Source organism: Hydractinia symbiolongicarpus, chromosome 4 (genome assembly GCF_029227915.1).
Source record: "Hydractinia symbiolongicarpus strain clone_291-10 chromosome 4, HSymV2.1, whole genome shotgun sequence".
Classification (NCBI taxonomy): Eukaryota; Metazoa; Cnidaria; class Hydrozoa; order Anthoathecata; family Hydractiniidae; genus Hydractinia; species Hydractinia symbiolongicarpus.
The window spans coordinates 24783012-24794677 of NC_079878.1; the positions used below are offsets into that span (position 1 = coordinate 24783012).

The 11666-nt window shown below is 34.1% G+C and overlaps 1 protein-coding gene across 1 annotated transcript; it reads left to right on the forward strand.

The window, feature by feature from the left end:
- Nucleotides 1–7403: 7403 nt before the first annotated feature.
- On the forward strand, nucleotides 7404–11349 carry LOC130641986 (ectin-like). The gene is made up of 5 exons (XM_057449039.1): nucleotides 7404–7527; nucleotides 9887–9919; nucleotides 10063–10273; nucleotides 10735–10985; nucleotides 11076–11349. The coding sequence occupies exons 1-5, from the start codon at nucleotides 7488–7490 to the stop codon at nucleotides 11231–11233; spliced, it is 693 nt and encodes a 230-aa protein (XP_057305022.1). The 5' UTR covers nucleotides 7404–7487; the 3' UTR covers nucleotides 11234–11349.
- Nucleotides 11350–11666: the final 317 nt, after the last annotated feature.

Here is an 11666-nt window from a genome sequence, read left to right on the forward strand (position 1 = left end):
AACAAGCCTTCGTCAGCGGATACCAGAGCCAGTATTGAGCACTGCAGGAACTCTGGGGCAGCTCAAGCTATATATATTCCAATGTGGAGAGCAATTGTGAGTGCATATCATATTAACAGGATACTATACAAAGTTGCAGGATAATCGCGAAATCCCTTTGCCTCGGTCTTCATTAGATGTTACACCACGCGTATGGAATAATAGCATACGTAAATAAAAAGCTCACCTGCGCGAGGACTTATACTATACATTCTAGAGACAATTTTAGGGTTAGAGTTTTGCCTGGGTGTCCAAACTTTCCTGTCGTTATTGATAACGAAATGAAGAGGAATGTCTGGATTCAAATATGGCGAGCATTGCGATTCTCTCCATTCAACACAAACCAAGCTGTTAATTTTGTGGCTTGTTTGCTGAAAATAAACAATATGGTTATTAGGCAAGTGTATGGACAACATGAGATTTTCTGATGCATTTTAAATTCATAAAAAGCCATACTGCTTCTTCGTCTAAAAACGTCTAGACCTCATCGTGATGAATACGTTCATTGACCTCAATGTTGGCACAATTATGACCTTTATAAATATATTTATAGAGGTACTTTACAGATTTAACAGACATGCAAGCCTCCAAGTTTATATTGGCTTTGTATTTCCTGGAGAGTCGTGGATTGTAGGGAACAACCCAGCGGTTATCAACATCAATCTTACTGCCGTTAATACAGATTTCATTATCACGAGGCCTATACATCAAAGTCAGCAACGGTAGATGCTAAAAATTTCTTTGAAAAACTTTTTGTGCAAACACCATCCTCCATACACCTGAAATTAGGATTCATATGGCCGCATGGTCCATGAATCATACAGACCAAACAATCTCAAACAGCTCAGGTTGTTCCTGTTGATTGGAAATTTCGGCTGAAATAACATCTATGTCATCTCCATCCGAAATGGCGCCGTAGATTAGTGGTTATAGCTCTCGTACTCTGTGCAGGAGACCGGGGTTCCATTCCTCTTGACGGCGATTCAACATGGGTGAGTGAATGTTACCATAGCCCCGAGTTTACGCAAGTCATGTGAAGGAAATTGGGAAGATGGCACACTGTGTAGGCCGTTGGGTGTTGCCGGGAGTTGTCTAGTAGAGCGCGGGTAACGTCTTTTAGGAGTTCATTAATTTTTAATTTAAAAACTCAAGAAACTAAATCAAGCCAATCATGTGCATGTTGACCTGCAAACAAATTTTCCGTAATCTCACACCGTTTTGGATTGCAGCTAAAAGCTAGAAAGAAAATCTGGTTTTTTAAATTTACCAATGACAGCCATAGCATCTTGATAGTTCTGAGCCATGACACGTGGACTTCCTTGAAAACTTGAAGAAAGGACAACAATACGTCCTGATTGAAGGCCTCGCTCTTAGGCTCGTACATTCAAGTGGTCAGCTAAACCCTTATAACTATCAACACACAGGTTTATTTGATTCGCACGGATCTAATTTGAATTGTTACCTTCAATTTTAACATAAGAATCAACACATTATTGTTGAAATAATTTTTACCACAATGAATCGGGCTACACGGTAAGTATAATACTGCAACATGGTAGTAGTATTTCGAGTACGGCTGCACATTCGGCAACAAGGGGTATCTCATAATACCAACCTGGTTCAGCCGTTGGAAAAAATAGAGGATAAACCATTGGCTCTGAATTTGCAGATAACGTAAAAATATTTTGCAAATTGCCTCCACGTTGGTAGGCAACAATATCCATAAATTTCCCATCTTGGCCAACAAAAACCGCCGTCATGGTGTGGCAAGTTATATCGTCTTCGATCACTGCCAATTCTCATGTACATGCGTACTTCTGTCGGACGCGGTTTTTAACTTCAGCCATGTACATGTATGCAGATACCGAAGCATGGTAATCCACGGCCAGGTGGAGGACGTAGATTTGCTTTTAATGAAGCAAACGAAACTGCACTTTTAACTTACGTATATTTAGGCATTTAGCTCATATTGAGACCAACCAACCTCCAGGTCGTTGCCAGGCAAACCTACCAGCATTATTGAAAAGCCTGAAATCACGTACAGGGTTGTTACCATTATTATTATTACTCTCTAATGGGTTTGACATAGGAGAAAAATACACAACCTAGTAGCTAGATACCATAAATTCTTAAAAATAAGTAAAAAATAAGTAAAAAGCTTGTAAACTTTGCTGAGCAGCTATTACCAAATATTCTACTGTGAATTGGGAAACAAATTAATGCAGGATTAAATATTTTCACAGATTCAGAAGTTTGATTATTTTCTGAATTAAAAAAGGAAGTAAACAGAGTGAATTTATTAAAATCAATGAAGCTAAATTTGGAATTAGAAATTCAACGTATCGTAAAATGCAACAGTTTTATGTCAAGGAATTGTATAAATTTTCTTTTCAAAATTATTTACCAAAAAGTGCTCCACTTTTTATCATGATCAGAGCCCTCTTAATTCATAACAGTTTACCTAATTTTCGAATTCTCAATAGGAGCTTTGTAATAAAAGAAACAAAGCTGTGAACTCGTTTATTCTCCAAAAAAACTAAGCATTGAGCAGGAACATTTTGTTTATTAAGGTTTGACTTGCTTATTGTTTCCTTGATAATGAAATTCGGCAATCAAGTCAAAGCCAGCCTCCTTTCTCTTCTCCTTTGATCATGAATCCGCTTTTTGTTCAAACGTAAACAATAACGGAAAAAATAGTTTTGTTTTGTCAATTTCGTGCGCGAATAGTATCATTGTCAAGTTAAAAGATATATTTGAAATTTCTTACTTTTTATACCCTGCTGTCTTAGCTAAACTTGTAGCTCACTGACCTTTATAAAAGAATATGTAATATTTTCGGCTAGAAAATGAACACATCCACTCTGCCTGTTACAGGGACACAGTCTCCGTATTATTATAGATATTATCCTCATGACATGGCAAAACTTTATAACTTTCCTCGGCAGTTTTTATTGTTTACGTTTTTTTCCTTTTTTCTTCTTTGAAAGAAGAAATTTTGAACGTCGTAATCGATTTCTAATTTTGATTTGCACATTTCGCGTTACAAATTCAATTTAGACGTACGCAAAAAATATCTTCTTTGAAATACGCTGGTAGGTAAAATATTTTTTAATCTGGAGGTCATAAGCAGAACCAGACACCTGATAAACTTTTTAAAATAGTTCCTTGGTAAGAAATATTTTCGCCCGCTTCAAGGGTAAATGGGCTTCGCTTGCACTCAGCTTGCTTCGCTCGCTAGCTTAGTTCCGCAATAACAGTAATGTTTAAGCACACTCGAAGGAGAAAACCAATTCGTAGGAAAAGGATGTGGATGCGAAGACTTTTTAACGAACGTAAATCCAAAGGAGATTTTTAAGTGTTGGTGAAATATTTATTTCTTGTTTGACTACCATTATTTTTCAGAACAAAGCCAACAAGGTTTGAAGAACTTCTCTCTAGATTTGCACTATCCATATTTAAGAGTTCCAGAACTCGAGAAGGGGCTACACCCAGTGAACGACTTTGTATTACGTTAAGATATCTAGCTACTGGTGATGCACAAGGAAAAATTGCTAATTGTTATTGAGTAAGTCCTTCAGTTGTAATAATCCGAGAGACGTATTCGGTAATATGGAAAATTCTTCTAACAGTTGGGGAATGGATAAAGATTTCTCATGAATTTGGAGAATAATGAAATTTTCCACATTGCCTTGGTGCTATAGATGGTAAGCATGTGGTCATGCAAGCTCCAGCTAGATCTGGGCCGAATATTATAATTATAAAAAACTCACAGCATTGTGTTATGCTAGATATGAGTTTACGTTAGTAGATATTAATGATGCTGGTCGCCAGAGTAACGGTGGAGTTTATAAAGGCAGCCATTTTGGATATGTATGGTTGCCGTGGCGTGCCATACGAAAAAACAAAACAAAATGATAAAAAATATATATTTTTTAAAACAAATATTTTTTTTTGTAAAAGAAAAATAAATCTGAAATCATACGTCGTGGCCGTGGAGTGCCATAAACCGAGGCTTTCAAACAACCTTGACAAATGGCGAAATCACACCCTTAAAAGGTGGCGATTGACTAGATACGCTTTGATTATGTCCCAAATCAGTTGAAGGAACGCTGTTTGGCCGAATATATTTAAAAAAATATCATCTTATCTTTCAAAATGCATGCGTGCAAAGACAATATAGTTAATACCCCATAAATTCATTGACTCGTCAACCAGGTACACCCTTTTTTACAAGACTATATTTTCTAATTAATAGCCTAAAAATGTGACCAAGCTCAACTTAAATTGATTAAAAGTTGTTTAAAAGTTCAATTTCTCATTGCATATTAAGTTTAAAAAATGGGTAGCCAGTCTTGTACTAAGAGCAACTTTTAAAGATTTGAGCTCTCAAAATTGTATATTAACAAAAATAACATACATAAAAAATATAAATTAACTAATTAAACTTTCTTATTTTTTAAAATAAATAGTAAGTCTATAAAGTTTTTAAGTCTACGTAAATTGAAGATATGTTTCATCTTTCATTGTTACGTAAAAATTATAATATAGGCTGAGAAGCATCAATTTTTTGATGTATACCTGCCTAGGTAAAAAAAGAAAGTAAAAATAAAAAGAGTTTATATATATAGATATAATATTTCTACGATAAGAATCCCATCTAGGTGATTGAGTTGAATGCCGAGATCGTAAAACAATGAACGAGCCGCGTGACTTTTTTTTGAGTCAATTTACTTTTGTGGTTAATTATTGACTTGTCATATAAAAAAAAGATGTTTGTTTTTCTTCCGAGTTAAGTTCCATCTCAGTTTCTTTTTACTTATCTGCTGCGCAGGGATGTTATTTTTAAACACATGATAGATCAGACAGTTTCGATACCTATAGATAGTGTAGCGGTTATGAAAAGTATGAAAATAATAGCAAATAATTACATTTCTTGTGCGCAAAAAACTTGTTTTTTGCTATGACTTATAACCGTTTCTAGAAGAAGCACTTTTTAATTGAAGTAACGACGTAAGCAGACGCTGTTACGTGAGAAGATATCGTGTTTCTTTGAGATGAACGCAGAGTTACCTTATACTGTTATGACGCACTGTCGATCAAATAGTTGTTGTTTATTTCCTTAATTCGTTTAGTTAATCAACAATGTTCTTTATCAACTGAACTTAAAACGACGATGCATTACACTTAATATCCAGGAGTTGTATTAAAAAATGTATTTATTTGCTTATCGCACATTAAGTACTTCGGATGTTAAGACAGAACATACTGGCGCAAAAGTTTAATAGGTCTTGCAGTGACAGATTACTATTGTCTGTAGTAGAAATTGTTGTAATCAGAAAATCTAGCATAACCTTTGTGTTATCATGTGTTCTGTGAATGGATATTAAAAAAAGTACTACATCGCAGTTAATAAAGCAACGCATATGGGCACTACAAGTAATTCCTTATTGTAATGTTTTTTTACTAACTTTTAAAAGGAAAGTTTACCTAAATATTATTTTTTGATATTTCATAGAACGAAAGTCAATAACTTTAAAATTTGTAGTGTCGATTTATATTTCTGATTGGAAAGGCGAAAAAACAATTTCTCAGAAAATTTCGATTAGAATCTCGAACCCTTTGAAAGTAAAAAAAGCTGTATTGAGTGCGATTTATGACGTCGAAGTGTTCGACGAAAATTGTCCCCGTGAAGACAAAACTGCAAATTTCAGTCTAAACAAAGACAAATTCAAGACCTCTTCCTCCATCTATGTTCAATGATCGTTCTCAGAAGCTTATTTTAACCTTTGATTGACAGTTTTAATATATCCCAATCATGCTTGTTTATTATGTAATCAGATAGTACTCAAATATTTCTTGTTTGTCACTATCATTGTTTCAGAAAGAAGCTAGAAATACCTACAGGGATTTAGTGAAAAAAAACTCGATAAAACAATAAATTTTAGAGAATGGGACATATAAAAAGCAAGTTTTTGCTAATAACAAAACAAGCGTTACGAGGTACACCGCAGCGATTTTGTTGCACGGAACTGACTGGTCGTCGCTCTGTCATGCAGCAAAATGCATGCAACAATAATTTCTCTATAAAAGAGCAAGAATTATATGGCTTTTTGATACGCCTGTTCGAGGAGAAGTCTAGATATAAATTTTATAAAACATAGCATTGTATATAATGTTTTCGTAATTTCGTTAAATAAAAAAGCGGGGCAAAAGAGAATTGTCAATCCGCTCATTAAGACATTGACGGAATTGTGTGTATTTTTCAATTTATTTATTTATTTATTTATTTTTACAAACTTAAAAGATCATTTTCACAAAATATAAAATAATTAATCCAACTCGTGTTTTCTGTATCAGCGAAACAGCGTTATTAATTATTTTGCCAAAGGGGATTATGTCTTAACTCAAATTACCTCACGCAAACACCTAACACTTAAAAAAGCTTACGTGCACACATTCAAGTCTGTTTTATTAACACTTGCATTCTGTCTGTTTAAAATGCCATTGCGCAGCTTTATTTCAAAACTCCATCTTAACTCCATCTCCATCTTAGCTGACAAAGAAAAATGCACGACATAATAAATGCAAGTAATACCTACAACGGGCAAATTCTTCGGCACTTTAATGCGCATGCGTAATAATGTTCTTTTTCCGTGCTAAGTATCTTTGAGAACATAGGTCGTGATGGGACAAAAAATGTCATATCAAAATAGATATAAAGGGAAATTAAAGTTGACGCTGTGCGCTGCATTGGATCCATTCTGAATTCATTGTGGCAACGTGTTTTTGTTGTGTGTTTCTAGCAGCACTAACAGAGTTTAATGAACCCTTTATTTCAAGCATGCAATTCTTTACCGCGTTGGTAGAAACTAAGGAAGCAATAATACCTTTGATAACCACAGTTTCTATAAAAAAATTCCTCAATGTGGTTTTTATTCCAGCCTGTGTTTTTGAATAACTATAGCAACGATGACGGCTGACATCAGCGACGAAAGCAGCGACAACAATAACCTGTATTTTTATTATGGAATCGAAGGAAATATTCATAGCAAAAAAAAGCTTCCTTTATTCTCCTTGACAGTCTGGTTAGTTATTAAGCGTATCTTATTATCGATCAAAAAGCAATTATATCAAATTGCGAAACAAATGTTCCTCTTTTTGGTCCTTAATCTGTTCAGATTTTAATCTCAACTTTAATCCGTTTATATTATACTCGACAATTACCTGCTTTGTTGATATTGCATTTTCTTATTAGATACCATTCTGAGGTTAAAACATTGCTGTAAGCGCATTCATTCGTTGATTGTTTGAAAATGAAGACTTCTGATTGGTTCTCACTAATTGATTTTTTTTATCAAAATTCGTGATTGGTTCAACTGAGTATAAATACACCCCTTAGAAAAAAGAACTTCATTGCACAGTCTGACAGGCACTTGTTGATATTCATCATGGTTATTTATATGCTTGCATTTTTTCTCCTGTTGGAAGGTTAGTTTTGTTTCATTGATTTATTTCCTTTTTTAAATACTACAATGAATCGCTCTTCTTATTCAGACGTTATTTTGATTCTCTAGAGTTACTAGCTATTTGGGCTAAGCGAGGCGCTTTTTTAAAGCAGGCGAATGATTGAGAGAAAGAAGGGTGTGATTATTCACTTTCAAGGAAAAAGTACAACAAGAAAAATATATTAAACGAAATATCTGATAGTTTCCACAGGGTATCTTTGTATACAGGCCAACTCAAAAACTACGTGTTTCACTGAGAATGTGTCAGTCAGTCGCAAAAATATTGCAGCTTAAATTTTAATATTATGAGGAAAATATAATGAAAGATTTTGACTTCTCTAAAGTGTATAAACTGTTTCGTGTTTTATTTTTAGGACAAGGTATAAACTCCTGAAAACATATGTTAAATGAAACAATCCAAAAAATACCTCCAACAACAAAAAATAACAACGCATAAATTTATATGGTCAAATGCCCCGGTTCCTTAATGCTAAATGCTCAAAATGAGGTTAAAGGTCGAAAAAATTTTCATTAAAACTCCATTGCGTACCATGTCTGACCTTAGATAAGTGCTCATGTGAGAAAGAAAAATGACCTAGCCTTGCTTTGCATCTGACTTTAATCCGCGTAATTTTGAGTAAATTTTGAACACCTTAATAAAAAATTGAGTATATTAGGTGTGCAAAAGCTGTTTCTACGAGCTGGTAATATTCTCATTATTTCTCTGGTTTTACAAAAATTTCACAGATCTAATATCCTGCTTTTTTTATTTTTTTTATTTTTCCTTCTTCTTTTAGTTCGGCTCACGAAATTCCATAATCAAATATTAGACATCTTTCGTTAATGAAATGAACTCAGTCAGTGTTAATGTTATTTGTAATGAAAACGCCCTGCTCTAAATGCCGAATAAAAATAATTAAGGTCAGAAATTAGCGTGGAAAATAACAAGCTTGATAATGCTCGGTATCAATTTGGCAATCAGTTAAATTAAGAATCATGCCCAAAGAATCATGCATTTTGATTGCAGTTCCCGACAAAGATGAAGGCATCATTACTTTAATTAACATTTGATATCAAACTAATCTAACTTTTGCAACGTTTTAGTTGTAAAAGTCAGGGTGAAGGGTTAAGGTGCAAAGTCATTTGAATATTGGAGAAAATTGTTTTAATGATTCAGCACCCTTATTAATTAAATAAGTTTTCTTAACAAAAGAGACCACCTCTACAATAATTTTGAAAAAATCAAAAAAAAGAAATGGCATATCTCTTTTGGACCACCAAAACAGAAAATTTTACAAGTGTTTAGCCTCTCTAGGTCAGCGATGCTAGCCTGTAAACACCTTTTCGCTTCTTTTTTGTTAACTAACACAGAAGTGAGAAAAATTTTTAAAGTAGTTCTGGTATCTACATGTGAAACTTGCGTGTTGGTGCTATAAATCATCCTTATAATGTGTTGCTAAGCACTGTTGACTGAAGATGACAAAAACACAGTATGGAATGCACCGGATAGTAACCAAGAATAATTAAATGATCAACAAAAAAGAAAATTATCAACCTCCGTTTGATAATAAAACACATATCAATAACGCACCGCCTTTATATAAAGCGTTTATTATACCTATTTAAGTTTTTCATCAGAGATGATATTACTATCTATAGCAACTAGCCTTTGACTATTTAGTTATATTCCGTTAGGTGGTCAAAACCAAAGAGAATGCAACACTAAACAAGGAAACTATTTGTTCTCATTAAGTGATATAAGTCTATAAGTTCTGTAAGTCCATTTTATTTACTCAAATAAAACTGGTTTTACAGTCATGATGTTGTTTAGTACAGTCAAGTATATTGATAACAATCCTAGAACCGCAAAAATATTTACACCATTACTAAAAATTCTTGCAGTTCCTAAATCCTATGAATTCTTAAGACTTACTTCGTGTTCTCTTACCTGTGAGATTTCTCTTCTTTCACGCTGGGCCAAAATTCATAATAGGTCAAAATCTCTTCTTATAATAAAAACAGCCTGTTCTTTTTATTTAAAGCCATTTTTCACTTGCTCTCGCTATTGCAAAAACTAAACAATATAAAGATAATGCTAAAGAAATTCCAGACCCGCAGACCTGGTTTTTAAAATTAACTTATTATTGTAAAGAAACACATTAATTACGTGCCAAAGAATATACTTGTTATATTATTGTCCTGCGTCAAGGGTAGTACTGTTATAAAAAGAGCGTGGCAAATATAGCTAGTAACCACAATTTACATGTTCACCATTTAAAAGAGTTGGTCAATTATCAATGAGTATCTGAAGCTTCCGATTAATTTGTTCGTTTTATATCTAGGTGCTCGTGGAGAGGTCATACCAGTTAATCAAGGTGAGTTACTTATTTTCTCTTTTTACTAAAACTTAGTGTCACCACTTAAACTTGTATCACTTGTACGACTATGTATTAGCGATCTTCAAACGCTATAGTAACTCATAAAAACGTTGAGCATTTCGGTGGAATTGTCTTTCTAGAGGAGTGTATTCGTGTAAACAACGTTCTCAGAAACCTACACAACGGCACCAAACCAGTAACATGGAGTAGCACATTGGCAACACACGCGCAAGAATGGGCTAACCACCTTGCGTTGGTCGGAAATTTGCAGCATGCTAAAAATATAAACGAAGGAGAAAATCTTTACTGGACTTCTGGGACGGGTACATGTGCTGATGCAACGTTGAGTTGGTACGTAGATAGGTTTTTGTGTGTATATTTCCCTGAGCAACTCAAGTAATTTTTAGTATCCGAGGTATTCTTTTTTGAACTTTTATTAATTAGATGCATGTGTTTACTTATTCGTAGAAAATAACATTTTACTTTTTGACGCCTCTAAATATCATTTTGTATGCTCTTTGCAAAAAGTTACCTTTTTTTCATTTTCATGAATATGCTGAAATTTATTTTGATTTCACGTTTTTCTTTTCCCTGGCTATCCATTGAGGGTAGGTATATCCTAAGTTTGTTTTATAGATATAAAATAAAAAAAAAATTTGGTGTTGACCTTACCTAATAGCAATTATTATCACGTTAGCAATATTTTGAACATCCAGACTAACCAGCCAATAATAATGTATTGTTAACTTGACTTTGATACAACTCCCCTGCAGCTTAGAAGTAGAAATGTTATAGGTATAACGAATTTATAGGTATGACGAATATAAGGACTACGACTATAGCACTACAAAATCCGCAGGTGGAGCAATTGGTCATTTCACACAAGTAGTGTGGAAACCTACAACCCATATTGGCGTTGGGATTGCTAAGAGTAGCAGTGGCACATATATAGTGGCGCGATATTCTCCTCAAGGAAATTTTGTTATGATAAATTATGGGGAAGACTATACTACTGCTAGACTACGTGTTTACACTAAAGAAGTTGCACAAAGAACAGAAGGAGGTACGTGATATATAAAAGACTTTGCAGAGATGGAAACTATTTAATCAAATGCGACATTTTAGTCTTATAAATGTACTTTCTTTATTTTAGCAAAAACTCCTTCAATCTACGAATTGATACCTTCACGATGTGTTGATGGTTTGGATGGACGTTGCGTTGACTACAAGAGCTATTTCAGTTGTGATCACAGCTACGTTAAGTTTCACTGTCCATTACTCTGCAAACAGTGCTCAGTAGCTTCTGGATAAAAAATTACCATTGCAATTCTGCAGAAATTCGCTGTTGTTTTTTGAGTTGTAATGATTTGGTTTGGAAATACGATATGCTTTTTTTTGGAAATATGATACATAATTACGTGCGATAATTTGATTTACTTTCAATTTCCTATCCATACAAAACAAGGAGACATACAAGGGTTTGAAATAAAATACAGATCAGATTTAAAGGTCATGACCATCCGCCGAAATGACGGCAATTTTGATCTCAGTGACGTCGTTATGTTGTTTTCTTTACCGGGGCCATTTTAAAATTTGTATTGTACAGATATAGAGATTGCTATTTCTGGAAAAACGAGTCTTGTTATCATTATCGTTAAAATAAGAAACTTATTTTGGCCGCAATGATGTTGTCAAATTACAGTAGAACTTCGGACGCAGATACATAGTCCCGATTGGATATTCC

Bases quoted from the DNA above. Each gene is read 5' to 3' on its own strand.
- LOC130641986 (XM_057449039.1), top strand. From the start codon at position 7,488: ATGGTTATTTATATGCTTGCATTTTTTCTCCTGTTGGAAG. The intron at 9,920-10,062 runs GTGAGTTACTTA...TTGTCTTTCTAG, and splicing joins GGTCATACCAGTTAATCAAG to AGGAGTGTATTCGTGTAAAC. The intron at 10,274-10,734 runs GTACGTAGATAG...ACGAATTTATAG, and splicing joins GCTGATGCAACGTTGAGTTG to GTATGACGAATATAAGGACT.